Genomic DNA, 19,369 nt, shown 5'->3' with positions numbered 1-19,369 from the left:
GGTTTACACGTTCAATTCGCGTTCAAGTCAGTTGAATTCAACTGACTTGGTCAATTGACTTGCCCTGTCTAAACCCAGCTTTATGCTTCGCTAGCTGCACTGGCGAACGCTGTTCTAATGTATACACAAAGTTCTCGAACATGTGTGCGTGTGACAAAGGTCGATAATGATAGTTGATAGAGCAGTGCACGGTCCCTAACCTCTCTTTTTGGTTCCAATAATTTTGACCCTGAGTCAAAGAGATGGCAACGAATGGGAGCCAAAACAAACCACCCAAAACTGTCAAACTGTACTACTTACTGATTGACTAACTGAAAATGTAAGTACGAAAACGGAAGCTCTGTTATTTCGAAGTAATGTTGACTCTTCCGGTGGATTATAATTTGTGTTATTTTGGAGTATATAACTGATAATTATGGCTGAAGGTAGGTTATTTTTAATTGTTCAGAAGGTATTTATTTCATTATTGAAAATAAAGAATACAGCGTGAGTGTTCGGGAAATCGTTCGTTGATCTGGCATCGCATGTGAAAAAGAAAATTATTTGTCCCGAAAGTGAAGCCATTGAACTGTCCCTTCACAAATCGCTTAGATTTGTAAAAGCAGACTTTGATTCACGTTATGCCAAGTCCTGCCGCAACAAGCGTTGGTTTTTTTTTCCAAAAATATACAAAATGGCTGAATTCCCTCTTCAAAGTACGATAGCCCAAATAAAAATATAGGTGGAAGACCAAAAAAATCTTTTTGTGAAGATAGCTAAAGAACAAGGTTAAAAAAATTGCCCAATCAAGTGCCAAACCAGAGATCGAACCATTAACAGCTGACGATGCTTTGCGATTTTTGTGCGAAAATGATCTTACAATAAGAGAAGAGTTCAAGAAAATAGGACTGAGAATAAGTGAACCGTTGCCGTCTGGAGGTAAGTTCATTTTATCGTCTTGTTGGGATACACATTAGACTGATGCAAAATTTGAAATTTTTGCTCCACAGTGCTCAAACGGTTCCAAATTGGGCCCTGATTAGCCTCCCAAAATTTGAACTCATTTAGTGAGAAACTGACTTGGCACAAACCATTTGAAGTTTATATGGGAATTACTATGGAGAAACCATAATTTCGGTTCATATCTATTTCAAAATTCACCAGTTCATTCTACTTTAGAAAATGATATCAAATTTTCTCAGCTACAACTTTGTTGAAGACTAGTTTTCGATCAAATATAAGGAACAAAAGTCATTAATGATTCAAGTCACTGATGTCTTATGATTATGCTCAATCAACTGTTCAGCAGGCAACATTGGTGTTTATAGCGCGTAGAATAGAAGATAAAAATCATGGCTTCTATGTCACACTGCAGAATACAGTGTTGCCCACAATACAGTTGCTTAATCTTGCCTTAAGATTATCAATCTCTCAAACAATTAATAACTATTTAATTTGACGTTTGACTGAAAAACAATTTTGTGCAAAGTTGTAGCTGATAAAAATTCCCATAAGAATAGCAATAGAATTTGTTAACAGTACAATGTGTAAAAGGGCTAAAAGACTAAAAAGTTTTGTTTTCCCATAGTAATTTCCATATAAACTTCAAATGGTTTGTGCCAAGTCAGTTTCTTATCAAATGAGTTTAAACTTTCGGAGGCTAATCAGGACCCGATTTGAAACCGTTTGAACACCGTGGAGCGAAAATTTCAAATTTTGCATCAGTCTAATACACATTCGAATACATTTTCATTTCATCAGGTGGCAACACCACCAGAAGATTATTTCAGAATCCAGCAATAATGGCATGAATTACAGGAATTGAGCAGGATATCCTTCGTTGATTCGTTACAATTCTGTGTGCGCTATCTAGCAAGCTTGAAATCGACGTAAAGGGATTCGAAACCTTCGCAGAAGAGACTAGAAGGTTGTTTGTCCATTATTATAGTTTTTACCCTTTGTCACCTACGGTACACAGGATCTTGGTGCATGGACCGACAATTATAAGCCATTGTGATATTCCGATTGGTTTATTATCCGAAGAGGCGCAAGAGCGACGAAACAAATCCATCAGAAAATATCGGGAGTACCTGAGTGATGCGGAGAAACACGAAATGGTTGTCAAAAAGAATCCAACTGGTGCTGTCAAAAAGAATCCAACGATCGAGAGCTGCTAAAAGTGTTACTGTTCTAAAACAATCTCCGTCGGCAGAGGAAGTATTGTAGTCAATGTTAAAAATGTTGTCATTTAATTCAACAAAAAAAGTCTTTATTTTTAATGCTCTTTGTTCAATATTTTTTTTTTTACACGTTTGTATTAACAGTACATAATATTTATTGATCACATTCAAATAAACATGCTTCGACTATCGTATTTAGTTTTTCGCATTTTCCATACTTTTTCCGCGTTTAATCTATGTCGTATCAACGATTTTATAAGACAGCTCTTCAATTCGTGGCAGTTTGGTAACATTACTTGGAAAGGAACAGAATGTAGGTATGTTGAAAACTCTTTCCCTGAATTTTCAATATCATCCTCTCTCAGCTGTGTATAACAGTAGTCCAACGTCGTATAGTAATAGAAGATTTGTTCTGAAGGATAATCACGTAGACTGTCTGTTGATTTTTGTAGCAAAATAGTATAGCGGCCAATTTCCAAATCAAAAGGAACTCGGGTTGTGCACATTGAAAGACATTCATTACACGCTTTATTAGTAATTAATGAATTTAGTAGTATATTTCTACAATTGTGAAACAGGGCACGATCTTGCGATGCAATAATAACATTTCCATAAGTAATAGAATCGCCTGAAGAGAAATCATAGCACTCGAAAGTAAACATTACAACGAACAAACGAACTTGAACGAACTGCTGAAGGAAGAATGTAAACAAGCATTGTAAGAGTCATGTGGGTAGGTGCACTCCCAACACCATGTACACGTTATTTATGGAGCAAAGGATGAACTTTTGACAGCATGTATATGCAATTTGAGAGCAGTGCATTAGCAAAACAATATGTTTCATCGGAAAATTTTCAAGTTGTTTCCTGCTGACTTGCAAAATAAAATCGACTGTGTTCGCAATACCCAGGGGAGTACCATTCTCGATAATTCAGTCGTCTTGCAAACATCGAGGACATATTCCATCGACTTTTGCTGACCTCTGACCCGGTGATGACAGTGCAGAAACAGTTTCCTCAAACCAAGAAAGAGCTATTTCCAGAACCCGTGCAAATGCTGTTGCAATAATCGACAATGCAAGATAACAGGTAGTTGTTAGAATTAAAAAAAAAAATACATTATGCATACTTTAATACAGCATTCGCCAACGTGCAGCGAAGCATAAGAGACATATTCCATCGTTTCCATCGCATGCAGCCAGTAAGCCGTGCGTTGGCGAACGCTGCTTGAATAAACATTGTAGTCTATGAATTCAGATATCTCAAATATATAAAATTATATGTCCGGTAAACTTTCACCTTTGATTGATGATAAATGGTACATTTCAGAAAGTTAATGACTTTTTGCTAATATTTGCTACTTTTCGAGAAACCGGATCATAAAAATCATGGTAATTTTTACTATTTAGGCTAATATTTCGCTTGTATCGACCCAAAACATTGAGAACTCTTACTTAAAACTTGCAAATTATCCAACTTAAAAGATACACGGAATTAAAAATAAAGGATTTGTCGTTTGTATGGAAAATAGTACTAAAAAAGTAAATTTCAGTTAAATTTTACAATACTCACTATATCTTTGTTATTTGAAGACTTAGAAGACTTATACAATTTTCACACTGCCGTACTCTAACGGAATTATCAACTCTTTACTTTTAGCTCCTCATCTATTGTAAAGTCTGGAACGCGCAAAAATTGGTCAACTTCAAATTGGTGTATTTCTGTTCAAAATGCATAAGAAAAAACCTGAAATGCTGCATTTGGAAGTTGAGTGTATATACAATGGTTGCTATGATGAGTTTTCACCGTTTGCTCTCCAGTTTTCAAAATGACGTCCAAGCAAGAGGAGCAGCGTGTCAAAATTTTGCTCGCGCAGCAAGAGAATCCGACGTTCTCACACACCAAATTGGCAAAATTGCTGGATGTGGCCAAATCGACCGTGGCACTCATTTTAAAAGTGTTCGGGGAGCATCTGTCGACCGCCAGGAAGCCCTAGAGGAAGCCTGGAAGCGGTGGCAATCGTAGTCCGGACGTGGCAGCGAAGACGAAGAAGGTGGCGGTGAAATATAAGCGGAATCCTATTGCCTATTTAGCGAAAAATTAGCATTTGGCGTCATATTTGACAACCGAAATTGACAACCGCCACTGACAGCTGCTGTGGGAATTTCGAGCACTGAACCAAAATCTTTCCTTGAGGACCTTGTTTGCATGACAATGCATAAAACATTACAAATCAATAACAAGTTAGATGGAGGTTCACAAGATAAAGTGTAGAAAACTGAAGCTATTTTAATTGAAAAGTAACTGAAAACTGCCTGCCAGCGCAAACGTACATGATCCTCCGACCAACCTAAGGGCCTCTATACTACTTCATTCCATGGTGGCACCCCTCTTCACAGTTGTTTCGTAGATCGCTTCCGGCACAGCCTGAGTGATAATCTACTGATAATCCAGTCAATCACGTCGAAAACATCACCCAGTTCATTCCGGCTTCAATTGAGCCTTCGGTTAATGATATTTAAATTCCCAGTGTGATTTTTGTAGTCTACATTTCTATTACGGAAATGTGTGTCTATACATTTTTGAAATAGTTGACAGCTGCGGTTGTTTCTTCTTCTTCTTTCTGAAATTTCAATGCATGCTAAGATTTCTGTGAATTGGCAATAACCTCTCCAACCGGGACGGCGCTGGCAAGCTCAATGTCTCCCATACTACTGTGCAGTGGGCCAAGAAACGAGTCGGGTTGTCGACGTTTAAGAAGGTGAAGGTGGCGAACCGAGATTACAAACAAAACACGTCGGCAAAGCAGCGGTCCTGAAAGCTGTATACGAATCTGTTCACAAAGTTCGACTGTGTCGTCATGGACGACGAAACTTATGTGAAGGCGGATTTCCAGCTGCTTCCGGGGCAGGTGTTTTATACCGCATCAGGAAAAGGGAAGGTAGCTGAAATTTTCAAAACCATCAAACTATCGAAGTTCCCGAAAAAATATCTCGTCTGGCAGGCCATATGCACGTGTGGTCTAAAAAGTATGAGGGTCTGTGCCTAGGGGAACGAACGAAAGCTTGACGTAGGACCGCTAATGGACGGAACAAATATGTTGATCATTTAGTTCTTAACTCTTTCCGTTTTTGAATTGGTGGCCCTGAAAAGGGCCGGTTATTTTTCAAATGGTGGCCACACCAGTGCAAGTTGATGTCAACCGGATTATGGCGGCCTAGTCATGCTGCATATTGCAGGAAGCCTTTCCTCCGGTAGATGTGGGTGTTTTCGTCGTCGTCGTCCGCTTCGTATTGGAGCGATGCGTGCTGTTCCACTCATACGTCGTGTTCGACGCTTATCCGTCCGTTACTCGAAAGCAAATGACGAAGAAACCGATATGGCAAGCGTTTTTACTATCGCTGCTTTTCTCCTACCTTCCTTTCATTGGTCAACCGAGCATTGAACTAGCTCATGTGAGCATGCGCAATGTGTCGTGTGTTCGATTTGCGCTCTATCGTTGCGTCCGTGTTTGGGATTTTTCGTTACATGTCTGAATTCAGATTTTTTTTTTAATGTGACCCCAGTAGATAAATTAAAGACGTAGTCCTACGTCAAAAGCGGCATTTTCATTACTTCGGGAACCATCAATCAATAGATCTACGTCCAGGAGTGCCTACCATTCCTAAAGCAACATAATAGACCTGTGCTGTTCTGGCCGGTCTTGGCGAGCTGCCACTATGGGAAAAAAGGCAATCGAGTGATACGTTGCGAACAACGTGGTTGTGGTACCCAAAGACCACAACCCTCCCAACAGCCCAAAAATCCGCCCTATCGAACGGTATTGAGCCTTGATCAAACGGAATATCAAAAAAAAAAAATAATAAATCCATGGAAAACGAGCAGCAGTTTAAATCTAACTGGCGTTCGGCGGCGAATAAGGTCGGCGAAACCACTGTGCAAAATTTAATGGAAAGGGTTAAGCGAAAGGCACGAATGTTCGGATTTGGCAAACCAAAAGAATAAACGAACATTTTTTCCTTTTAATATATGAATTGAGCTACCAAAATAAGAAGATTTTTGTGATATGAATTTTGACTGAAAGAAACTTTTTTTTTGTCGACCAATTTTTGCGCGTTCCAGTCTCTATAAAAATGACCACTTAATAACAGCCTTATTATTTGACGCTTAGTACCTTCAAATATGTAAATCGTTAACTTCACGTATGTAGTAATACAAACAAAATAGTTAAAGTCTATAAACACTAAAATAAATTCAACTCCTACGTCCAATGAGAATATAAATAATTGTGCATTAATCGAAGCCAATTAATCGATTAGCAGATAATACCGCATTGAATAATCGATTAAAAATTATTCGATTATTTTAACAGATCATCGATAAGCTCGATTAATCGAGTAGCAATCGGACATCACTAAGTGTTTATCGAGATGGTATCAGAGCAAGAGCAGATCCGGCGAAAAATCTTGAGCGCTGTCGTGGAAAATCCGACTGCGTCCCACATGTGGATCAGGAAACACCTGGGAATCCATCATTCGACAATTTCCCAGTCCAGTCATTCAATGAGACCCAGACGACTCAGCGGTGAGCAGGCTGCGGCAGAAAACCGAAGACAGCTGACCCGGTGAAGGCCAGGAAGGTGCTGAGTCTATTCAAGCCTCAAGCGGTTTGTCCAAAACGATGAAACGTGCCGGCATCCACGTCTACAAGGTCCGAAAAGCACCGAACCGGAACGACAAACAAAGCACGGTGGCCAAAACCCACGCCAGGAAGCTACACCGGGAGTGACTGATGAAGCCGAAGTGCGTCGTGATGGACAACGAGACTTACAACAAATAATTGCACAGCGATATTTTTGCACAAGCCACAAAGATTTAAAATCGACTTATTTGAAAGCAGCTTTAGAACAGTACTGGCAAGCTACAATAATTAATTCGAGCTCTAGAAAACTTTAAGAAACTCAATATTTGAATTTTATGACCAGTGCGAAAATATTGCTGTGTAGATATTTTTAGCTCAAGAGTTCAATCAGGTCCGAAATCACCAATAACAAGTCATTAAAGCTTCGTGAAGTCAACTTTCACGACAATTTTAAAACAACAAAATTAGAGCTAAAAACTACATTCTTCAGGAACAATTTCAACAAAATTCGATTCTGAAAAATTACCCTAAAATGAAAACGTCAAGAGATGGAAAACATATTTTCTTCTCAAAGTTGCTTGAAATTAACTCAGCTACCACTTTGCTCAACATGGCTCTAATGTTGGCCAATGGATCTAAGATTGGGCCTATTGCTAAAAATCTGATATATACCAATTTTATCTAGATGAACGCGTCATTGAGACGGTTCTAATGGATATTTTTGGTCGCTATTGAAAATTTAGTCGAATGCTGAATTTATGTATGGGCCCAAATTAAGGGCATAAGGCTTACATTACATCCATATTTGGATTACATATTTTCAAAATTAAAAAAATGAGTTATTGAAGAACAATTAATTTGTTGACAACCACTAATGGTGGTAAGCTCCAATCGATATTATCCTTGGATTAAATTCCAATCATGAATGTTGGGCTGCTTTTAAGTCGATGTCGGTGTTAATCAATGCGATCCTAAGCAAACATTTGGAAGATCATCCAGGGTCGGTATTAAAAGTTAATACGAGTTGGAGCTTACCGCTATAAAAAAGGGACTTTTCGCACACAAAAATGTTACCGAAGAAACCAAACTTTTAAATATAACGGCAATTGCTGTAGGACTACTTTTTATGCTGAATTCCCATTCTGGACCACTTTACATTGATGCTCTCGATCGATGTGAATTATTAAAAACGAGCACTGGAGGCTCCTGTTATTTGCATTACTTCTTCTTGAAAAAAAGAATTGCAAAAATCAAAAATAAATCACTATAAAACAAAAATAAAAGTTTACGAAATTGGTGATTTGAACCATGCTATGACTAATGTTCGCGTCCCTCTATAGACACTTCATTTGGGAGGCCCCGAAATAGTACGTATTATGGACAATTTTGCGAATCAATAATCAATTTAAGCTTTCTGAAACCAGCTTATTAGTTTCTTTTTCTGAATTTATTTGATTCAATTGCACATATTTCTTCCGTTTCCAACCATTTATTGGTTTTAGCAATCTTGTTCAATAGTCAAATCGTGTAGATCATGCAATGACTTCGCGAACTGTTTCAGTATTGTCAAATTTGCCAATCTTGGCATGCGGAAATAAGAGGAGCCGAATATCACCATCGCCTTCTTGCCGGTCATCTAATACGATCGAAAATAGCAATCCTGTTTACAAAATCCAATCAATCTTGTCCCGAACTCTCAAATCCGGCTTCAATTCATGTTTCTGTTATTAGCGAAGAGTTGAGCTTACCTTGATATTCATGGTGTGCAATCGTTCAATTCCTGTTGTCACTATTTTTTTATCTCACCCCCGAGCGCGCGGCAGAGCCTTATTGAGCCACTTGCACACGATCTAATATATCTGGATCAATCTACCACTACCCGCTGGAAGCTTTATGGTGGCTATTATGGGCGTTGAAACTGACAGGCACCTTGCTGTGTCGATTGCTAGATTGCCAAGTTCACACACGCACGCCTCACCAACTAGAACGGATTTTTTTTTCTTTGGAAAGCTTCAACCGGTTCTAAAGCGCAAACTCTGTTGAATGGCTCCAGTCTCGTTGATAACAATAATAATCGTGGGACTTTCAAATGTTTGTTGATCGTTACATGCATGCAATACAGGTGTTGTGAAGTTCTCAGGCTGCCACACTTATTCGCTGCTTACACATGTGAGCTTTAAATCGTCAATTGTGATTGTGTTGATTTGGGTGCACAGGTTAGAACTTGGACCGATCACTCACCAATTGCAGCATGCGCTGGCTCAGTAATGTTTAATGTTTCTAGGAAACGCTTCACAATTTAAAATCACAGCAGGCCAGGCTCGTACACTCACACTCCGGCTAATGAATGATTATTTTTTATCAACGCTCTGAAGGTAGCAACAAAATGTTCACTGAAAACTCGCTTCACGATCACTTAGCACTTTTCAGAGCCACTCTCTCATCAGGGCTGCCGCCACGCACGGTTCGTGTTTACTCCAACAAGGTAAGTCTACAAATGGGAATACAGAATGACTGTTTACCTTCTTTTATAATAAGTAACATGCCTACTATACCTTTTGAAATCGCGACTGGGTGCGCGAGTGAGAGTTTTGACCGTGGGGTGCTCGTCTGGGGCTGAGAGCGGAGAGATTTGCCTACACCGGGAGATTTTTTTTATTATTCTCAAAGGGATAAATTTCCACTGTGGGCGAGAGCAGTTTATTTGATTTAGTTCATTGAGAGCGGGAAAGTCGAACCTTGCTCTTTCACAGTGAGTCGAGTTTTCTCCATGAGTCACGCTACGGCCGTAGGCGATCGTTTCAAAGTTTGTAAACCCTATCAGCTCCAGATCAAATTGAGTTCTCACCGAACAATGTTCTGAGCATCCTTTTTAGGTATTCTAAAGAGCGCTACAGCTGAATGCAGAGCGGTCATATGTCTCTTTGAAATTAGACTCGAAGATTCGAATAAATCATGTTGAAACAATGAGAAACACGGCAACTGTCGTGCACATTAACGAGAATTGTCAGAGTCCTCACCAATGTGATTCAACTCTCCATGTGGACGATATGATGTGGGATTTTCAATCAACGCCTCCGATGGGTTTTGCTAGTCGGAATGATGGTTTCTCGTCACGTATTATTTCATTCATAGATTCCTACTCGTTTTTAAATTTGTTTTGTTTTCTTCGATCGTTCTCGTTTGCTTTGATCCGAAAAGCCTTGTCACCTGTTGTCCAATGCAAAGAGCTGTCCCCAACTGTACAGGTGCGTGCGGTTTGATTGAAGAATATGAGCGAAATTCTCGGAGCGGGTCATTCCGGAATCCGTTAGGTCTTATGTTCTTGGAAAACTTTTGCATTATGATGAATTTGAATAAATTTTGCATTTACTTTTTCTTCTTTTTTTCTGGATATTGACGTACCTTTTGAAGCGTATGTTATCCGTAAACTGGTGCTGTTTGATGAATATTCGGTAAAATGAAGGCAAGAAAAAACTTCATGTCATGTGTTCATGTGTTATAATGTCACTTTTGCTGAGATCTCAGGGAAACTTATTTTTGCCGAGATTTGCACAGCCGAACTCGGTAGAAAAAAACTAAGTGTATAGACCAGAAATTAAAACTAGCAGGAAAAAGTAATAACGCTCTGGTATTGCATCCAAATGAGTTGACGTTTTCAGTGAAGTTCCTTGGATTGATTTCGATCAATCAATCAATCGATCAGATCAATGTTATTATTTTCAGAGCACTGAAAAATATACAGGGTGTTCGATTCCTTAGTGCAAATAATTTAAGGGGCGATAGAAGATCATATTTGAAGTAAAAAAATGTTATACGCATATGATCAAATCTCAAAGATTACTGAGTTATTGAATTTTTTTTTGTTTTGGTGTATGCTTGCCATAAATTGGCTCGAAATAAAAAACTATTTCGTTTTTATGGCTTTCTCAGTCTAGGGTAATTCAAACAGTTAGTTAGGGCAATGCAAAACTAACTGTTTGAATTACCCTAGACTGAGAAAGCCATAAAAACGAAATCTCCATAAAACCAGTCGAACAACCAAAAAAAAAAACTATGCCATTTAGCAGAAAAATCCTGCCTCCATTGGACAGCTTGGTAAATTTCCTACTTAATAGTGTCATTTCTACTTTAAGTAAGCTGCATTTAGACACATTTTAGGGATAAACGAGTATACAACTCGTATTACCTACGGGTTTTTCCTTATTATTCCAAAAAATACGTGATAAAGTGTTTTGTTTTGTCTAACCAAAAGATGCGCTCTACAACTCTCTCATTGACACCAATTTTCTATCTTGTTTAGTTTTGTCGCAATTTCGTACTAAACACATCATGCTGGGTGTTAATTAACGGTTGCGTAAAACACGAATTCAGCCCCACCGTGCGTTGCTGTCGACGTCTGTTTGCAGCGCGCATAGCACACTTGATCGCCACGCGGAGTGACGGTATGAAAGGTGTGACAAGAAAAACAATGCTGCGGACGGTTCAATTGAACGCATTATGAAAATTGAAAATGTTCTATTTTTTTTTCTCGAAGCCAATGTAGATCAGTTCATTGAACTGATTGGGTATTTTCAATGATTAGTCAAATTGAAACACTGATCTTCGTTTCTTTCATAAATTTATTTCAATAGTTGCTCTATGTGTCCTCCATTTTCTTGGATGCAGTACCTGAACATCCTTCCGGTTTCTTCCACAAGGTTAATAGGGCTAACTACCCCATTTCCGGCCTATTAAGCAAAACTCGCACTAATTCTTTCTTAATCTAGCGAAGCTTAGCACCAAACGGAATGTTATTATTACTGATGGTTTACAAATGTGTTTACCTTTCCGTACGTACCGTAAGATTTGATAAAGAGAAACCAATCGTTGAGATATTGTTAAAAATCTAACACTGCTTCTTGACGCCAAACTCGGCCTACGGATTCTAAACTCGGCCTAACGCATTGAAACGCCATTGCACAGTGGTCCAGAATGCAGATTTAGGTGGAATGATATGTTTTGAGCCTGAAATTGAAACTTTAGACTTAAAGTCTCTTCTACAAAGTTGTTCCTTATAGTTATGCCCTTCTTTTTAATCACAATGAATTCTAGGGTGGTTCCTAGTATCATTAAAATCAAAAATCTAACTTATTTGTTTGAATAAATTAAGGTACACTGAAGTCTTTTTTTACACGGTTTTTTTTACGCGGTTTTTTTACACGGTTTTCCACGATTTACACGGTACGTTTTTAACTATTTCTCGACAACGATACAACCTATCGACTTGCTTCCAATCACATTATCCGTCTCAAGCTATAGGCAATCGAATGGCATACTTAAAAAAAAAATCACAATTTTTGGTGTAAATACAGAAATTTTTAAAATATGTCTATATGGACCATATCATGCTTTAATTACAAATGGCATCAAAATCCGATTTTTTAAAAACATTTAAGCATGCGAAAAATCAAAATCTCGTAGGTTTTTTTTTACACGGTACGTATCCCCCGTGTAAAAAAAGACCTGAGTGTATACATTTTTCGACAAAGTTATAGCTGAGCTAATTTCAAGCAACTTTGTAGGAAACAACTTTTTTGTATCCCTTAAATTGGCCGATTTAGAGCTATTTTCTAGAATTGAGTTAGGGTGGCTCTAAAAAAACAGTTGTTTTGCTCTAGTTTTCTTATTTCGAATTTCTCAGCAAAGGTGTCTTGAAATAACTTTTAGATCTTAAAAAGGCACAAATTTTTGCCTCACAAAGCTTGTCAATATCTTTCGCCGATCAAAAGTTATTGACGTTTTTATACTAAAAATATGCACTTTTCAAATGTTAATATCTCTGGTTGGGGCAAACAAAAAAAAAGTTTTTCTACGGCATTTGAAAGGACGTATGTTATTCTCAATAATATGAAAAAATTGGAGGTACGTGATTTTTTAAACTCGTATAAAATCAATTTGAATTTATTCATATTTTTTACTATATTCAGGTATATCTTTTTTATTAGAAGAGATACAGACAACAAATTTTGTTATAAAACATTCGTCTTAAAGAGTTTTAAAAGTCTCAAGAAATGACATTTATGAGAAATTTCCAATAAAAAAGTTAGTGCTAAAAAACTATTTTTTCCAGGATCACCTTAGGTCAACTCCGAAAAATTACTCTAAAATGAGAACGTTAAGAGATTGAAAAAAAATTTCGACAAAGTTGCTCGAAATAAACTAAGATACAACTTTTTCAAACAACACATGTTTTTATTTTGTAAAACAAAAAAGTTAGTTTTAAAAACTCCCTAATTTGAGGACCACCCTGACGTTTGCAAACACTAAAAGAAAGGAATTTTTAAGGAAAAAACTTCTTCGAAGACACTAAATGTCCAACTATTGAAATAAATGTACTAGCACATTTTATTTAATTTTGTCATTAGAGTGGTCCTATGAAATCCATCTTTTGACAATAACTTTTTTATTTGAAATTTCTCATAAAAGTCATTTTCTAGAGACTTTTAAAACACTTTTAGACGAATGTTTGATAGCGAAATTTGTTGTCTGTATCTCTTCTAATAAAAAAGATATACCCGAATATAGTAAAAAATATGAATAAATTCAAATTGATTTTATACGAGTTTAAAAAATAAAATATCTCCAATTTTTTCATATTATTGAGAATAACCTACGTCCTTTCAAATGCCGTAGAAATTTTTTTTTTGTTTCCTCAACCAGAGATATTAACATTTGAAAAGTGCATATTTTTAGTATAAAAACGTCAATAACTTTTGATCGGCGAGAGATATTGACAAGCTTTGTGAGGCAAAAATTTGCGCCTTTTTAAGATCTAAAAGTTATTTGAAAACACCTTTGCTGAGAAATTCGAAATAAGAAAACTAGAGCAAAACAACTGTTTTTTTAGAGCCACCCTAACTCAATTCAAGAAAATAGCTCTAAATCGGCCAATTTAAGAGATACAAAAAAGTTGTTTCCTACAAAGTTGCTTGAAATTAGCTCAGCTATAACTTTGCCGAAGAATGTATACCTTAATTTATTCAAACAAATAAGTTAGATTTTTGATTTTAATGATAATAGGAACCACCCTAGAATTCATTGTCATAAAAATGAGGGCATAACTATAAGGAACAACTTTGTAGAAGAGACTTTAAGTCTAAAGTTTCAATTTCAGGCTCAAAACATATCATTCCACCTAAATCTGCATTGAAACGCCAATGAATTCACTTCGGCCTATCGGATGACGATAAAAATGGTTTCGGTCGGAGCGCTTCTTTTGTTTTTGAGAATAATGGGTGCAAACTTTCATATCAGCGCTCTCATTGACTTCGTACCGTAGCTTATTAACTAAAGTATCGTACCAAATGCATAATTTACTTGTTAAATCTGAAATCATGGATAAAGGGTGATACGGTCAAAATTTGGTCAAGGGAAAACGCGTGTAAATCGGTGAAATCGTTTATTTAAAAAATCAAATTAAATTTCTTTTTCAAGTTAAATTAGTATAAAATTCAGGAAAAATATTCAGTTAGGCTTCCGCTTTTCCAAATCCGAATTGCCGGGCCTTACGCTTGACCCCTGCCATCAGATTTTGTACAGCCACCTTGTCCACCTTCTTCGCCGCAGAAAGCCAGTTTGCCTTGAACTGCTGCTCGCCCTTAGCAGTTTTTTTGGTCTTCTTTAGGTTCCCCTTGACAATAGCCCAGTATTTCTCAATTGGGTGGAGCTCTGGCGTGTTGGGAGGGTTCTTGTCCTTGGGAACCACCTGCACGTTGTTGGCGGCGTACCACTCCATGGCCTTTTTACCGTAATGGCAAGATGCCAAATAAGGCCAAAACAGTACGGAACAACCGTGTTTCTTCAGGAAAGGCAGCAGACGTTTATTCAAACACTCTTTCACGTAAATTTCTTGTTGACAGTCCCGGAAACTATGAAAATGCTGCTTTTCAAGCCACAGGTACAGATGGCTTGCCAAACCAGATATTTCTTTGCGAACTTTGACAGTTTCATGTGCTTGAAAACATCTGCTACCTTTCCCCTTCCTTTTGCCGTATAAAACTCCTGTCCCGGAAGCTGCTTGTAGTCGGCTTTGACGTAGGTTTCGTCGTCCATTACCACGCAGTCAAACTTCGTCAGCATCGTCGTGTACAGCCTCCGGGATCGCGCTTTGGCCGTCGTATTTTGTTTATCATCGCGATTTGGAGTCACTACCTTCTTGTAAGTCGATAGTCCGGCTCGTTTTTTGGCTCGATGCACGGTTGTAGACGATACACCCAGCTTATTTGCGGCATCTCGGAGAGAGAGGTTAGGGTTTCGCTTGAAACTACCGGCAACTCTCTTTGTCGTCTCAGCGGCTTCCGGTTTTTGATTTCCCCCCGATCCAGACTTCCTGGCTGTCGACAAACGTTCCCCAAACACTTTAATTACATTTGTAACGGTTGATTTGGCAACTTTTAGCGATTTTGCCAACTTTGCGTGCGAGTAGCTCGGATTTTCGCGATGCGCGCGCAAAATTTTGATACGCTGCTCTTCTTGCTTGGACGGCATTTTGACAACTGAAGAGTGAATTCCAAAATCAAAATAGGAGCAACATTCTACACACACACCTTCAAAATGAGGGGTGTTCAGGTTTTTTAAATGCAAAATTGAAAGAAATACGTCAAGTTGATATTGACCAAATTTTGACCGTATCACCCTTTATATTTGAAGTTTTCTGTTCGATAGGCCCAAAATGGGCGAATAGGCCAAAGTAGTTCTGTACCCTATTATTCATCTTCTCTTGTATCTTTCGAGCAGCAAGAAAAATTCGGTCAACTAGCTGTTAGCGCGTGTTGATTTTCACCGAATACACCTCTTCCTTTATGAATCCCCATAAAAAGATGTCCATGGGATTCAATTCCGGACTCCTTGGGGGCCAAACAATCGGTCCATTCCTTTTCCAGTCTCTCACTGGAGCGTATGGTACAAAATGTACTTAAAACAAACAGAGAGAATATGCATCCGTTTCATACGCTCAGCAGGCAACATTGGTGTTTCTGGGGCGTTGAATAGGGCACAAAAATCATGGCTACTATGTCACACAGCAAAATACAGTGTTGCCTACAGAGCAGCTGCTTGATCATGTCATAAGTTTACCAATCTATTAAATATTTAATAACTTTTTCCTGTCTCGTTTTACATATAAACAATCTTGAGCAAAGTTGTAGCTGAGAAAATTTTCTATAAGAATGGCTATCGAACTGTTTCGCAGCTTAATATGGAAAAACAATAGAAGGCAATGAACAAAAAGTTGAGATTTCCCATAGCAATTTACATGCCAACTTCAAATGGCTTGTGCGAAGTCTTTTTCTATCCAAATGAGTTGTAACTTTGGGAGGCTAATCAGGACCCGATTTGAAACCATTTAAGCACTGTGGAGCGAAAAAGTCAAATTTTGCATCAGTCTATTGAGCACCTCCAAAATTCTCAGCTTCTGCGTCAGACGACCGGAATTACGAATCGGATTGCCCAGCTAGCTTTAGTCTGACCCCACAGCCTTCTGCGTTTTATCCCCAAAACCAACCAAAATGTCCATGATAAAGATTTAAAAGAAAAACCGAAACCAACCAAAGCCCAATCTCCGAATAAGTCTCATATTTCCAATTCGAATACGATTTTCTAATTCCAAAATGAATCAATGCTGATTAGAGTATTTCAGCGTTATATGGAAAAAAAGTCAAAGTCTGGAATTTCAAACGCTACCCCCTGGAATGGTACTTTGGCGGTCAGAACCAGAACCCTGCCAAAATTTTAAATCACGGAAACCCCTCGCTCAAAGGGCTTAAAGTTTGTATGGGGAAAATCAACAAAATGTATGGGGGAACCAGTCACTTTCACATTCGCGGCTCTAGGCGGCGCTAGGTACAAAATGTAGAACCTTTGGTGTATTGGGAACATCTTGGCTGAAGACCGGATGTGAATCCGAGTTAACCCCGAAAAGTTATTAGCATTTCAAATGAACACCACCCGCCCTACTTCTGGGAAGGGACTAACGCGCTTTGTGCAGTTTTTATTTTTACGAACAGGCATACGAATAGCAATGTTTGAATGAGTATAACTTTTTTGTTTCACAAATGAAATTGGCTGAAATTTTCACAGTAAGAAGAAAAATGTTCGAAATTATGGTCTACTGAAAGTTGTAACAGATTAGCCAAGTGCTTCCGGTTTTATTCCGGGTTTCCGAAAGACCATCGGGGGGAGAAAAGGTACCAGTCGTGACCATCTGGTGACCCGGATCAACCTTAACCGAGGTAACAGGTCCAGGTATAAATATCTCAATATATATGGGCTACTGCCTACCGTGTTCCAAGCAGAAGTCCAAGCAATTCTGCATTATGTCTGATAGCCAAGCAGCACTAAATGCTTTGAAATCAGCAACATGTAATTCTAAACTTGTATGGGAATGTGCAATGTCACTCCAAACATTGGCCTGCCAAAACCAAGTGAACCTATTTTGGGTTCCTGGTCACTGTGGAATTCAAGGGAATGAGAAAGCCGACACACTAGCTAGGCTTGGATCATCTCAACAATTTATAGGACCAGAACCATTCTGTGGAGTTTCTGCTTGCTCTCTTAGAATGGAGTTCAAGAAATGGGAAAAAGTGAAAATGGAGACCAATTGGAACAACACTCTCATTGTTAGGCAATCGAAACGGTTTATTAATCCGAGCATTTCAATGACTAACAAAATTCTTTTACTATCAAAGAAAGATCTCAGTATGTACACTGGTTTAATAACAGGGCACTGTCCATGTAAATATCACTTGAAGCTAATAGGAAAACTACAAGATGACATGTGTCGATTATGTGGCATAGAAAAAGAAGACTCTGAACACCTGCTATGCTCTTGTACAGCAATCTTCAATAAGAGGCGTATTTTTCAGGATAAGGGGCTGACAGAACCCTTTGATATTTGGAATTCAGTTCCCAGCCAAGTAGTGCAATTCATTCGAAATGTAATACCTGATTGGGAAAATGCTTTCGGTCAGTCCATGTCGGTCGCTTCATAAAATGATGTTACGACATGCTAATAAAGCAATATTAAAACGGGGAATATATCACAATAGATCTAAGTACTGGTCGCAGTGATCAAAATACCCAACACGGAAAAAAAATCTTGATTATTATGTACCCGGACGATCTGAAACATCTGTAAAATGTATTGCTTCGTAAATTTGATCAAAGTGAAATAAGCACTACTATTCAATTGTTAGCTGTTAGAATAAGAATACCGAGCTTATTACTCTTGAATAAATAGTGTAACAATATATGTAAACAAAAACAAAAATATGTAAACAATCATGCCTTTTGCTTACCTTGCACATTATTTATTACTACTTCTAAAACTATCATCTTGTTGTTCGATTCCGCCGCCGGCGATGTTAAAAATTACCATAATAAAAATAAACGAAATGCTTCTAATAACTTTTGTCAATCCTTTAAATTTGTCGAATCTCTTAACGGAATCCCTTTATGAAGAGCTTTGAGTGGGTTTTGGTACTTGGCACTGATGAAGTCTGCAAGTAGTAGACGAAATACGCGTATCTGTCAAAAGATAAGCAATTATAACGGAATTTAAAGGAAATAAACCAACCCACTCAAAACTTTTGTCAGCATTATTAACAGTTTTATATGACCTTGAAAATGCAGAATATATACACCATTCGATTGCTATTCAATTACTAATCCTCTATAGCCGTGATCGTCTAGTGGTTAGGACCCTACGTTGTGGCCGTAGTAGCCTAGAATTTCGCGTCCGTGGAGGACTGCTTAGGATCATCATAAGCATCTTGTACTGGATACTTTGGAGGTTAAGGTGAAGGCATTTGGCGATCCCCCAGATTGGCATACCGTAGTCGATTACGGGAAGGATGATTTGCTTGTAGACAACAAGGTTATTTTTCAGGGACAGGGTGGACTTCCTGTTGATAAGTGGATACAATGATCTTATCAAGATGCTGCACTTGGTTTTCGTTTCGTCAAAGTGCTCCCTGAAAAGCAGCCCACTGTCATGAGCAGTTAACATATTTTCTGTGATAATCGACTGCCTTTGCTTCCGACACTTACAAAAGAAGCTATTAAATTACAGTACTAAACTAAAATGTCATGACAGGCTCTGTCATACGCCACTGTTGCCGAAGACCGTCACGAATGGATGTATTTTAGTTTTTCTCATAATAAGAGCTGCTTGTGTGAATTCTGAAATTAGCAAGCAACGATGTCCTAGTAATAGCATTTCTGATCAGAAATGGTTTAAATTACACCAAATTGAGGAATTAGAATGAAATCACACATGTCATATGATAGTTATACGAAAATTTTCTTTTTGCTGGAATGTTGTTCTACCGTTTGTGTTGTGTAAGAGAGACGACGGCACACGATAAGAAACAAGTACCCAAAAATAAATTCTTTTCACTCATCTCGGCACTTTAGTGCAGGAACCCAAAAGTAGGTAAAGCGGGTCAAAGTAGTTTTCATTCATTCGAATGGAATTTTCCACTAGCTTTCAACCAAAAATAAATTTATTTGTACCCAAAAGTACGTAAATA

General features: G+C 38.1%; 1 protein-coding gene across 1 annotated transcript in view; it reads right to left on the bottom strand.

Moving 5' to 3' along the window:
• Positions 1-9,286, bottom strand: part of LOC135710446 (uncharacterized) — a gene marked incomplete at its 3' end in the record, with an annotated part of 48,643 nt that extends 39,357 nt beyond the window's left edge. The window contains exon 1 of the mRNA XM_065233019.1: positions 8,549-9,286. Within this exon, the coding sequence (XP_065089091.1) occupies positions 8,549-8,560 (12 nt within the window). The remainder of the gene's footprint in view (positions 1-8,548) is intronic.
• Between the last annotated feature and the right edge of the window lie 10,083 nt (positions 9,287-19,369).

Source organism: Ochlerotatus camptorhynchus, unplaced genomic scaffold (genome assembly GCF_037179485.1).
Source record: "Ochlerotatus camptorhynchus isolate MF236.1 unplaced genomic scaffold, CSIRO-AGI_Acam_v1.1 ptg000383l, whole genome shotgun sequence".
In the NCBI taxonomy this organism is placed as follows: Eukaryota; Metazoa; Arthropoda; class Insecta; order Diptera; family Culicidae; genus Ochlerotatus; species Ochlerotatus camptorhynchus.
This window is presented reverse-complemented; position numbering and strand designations above follow the sequence as displayed.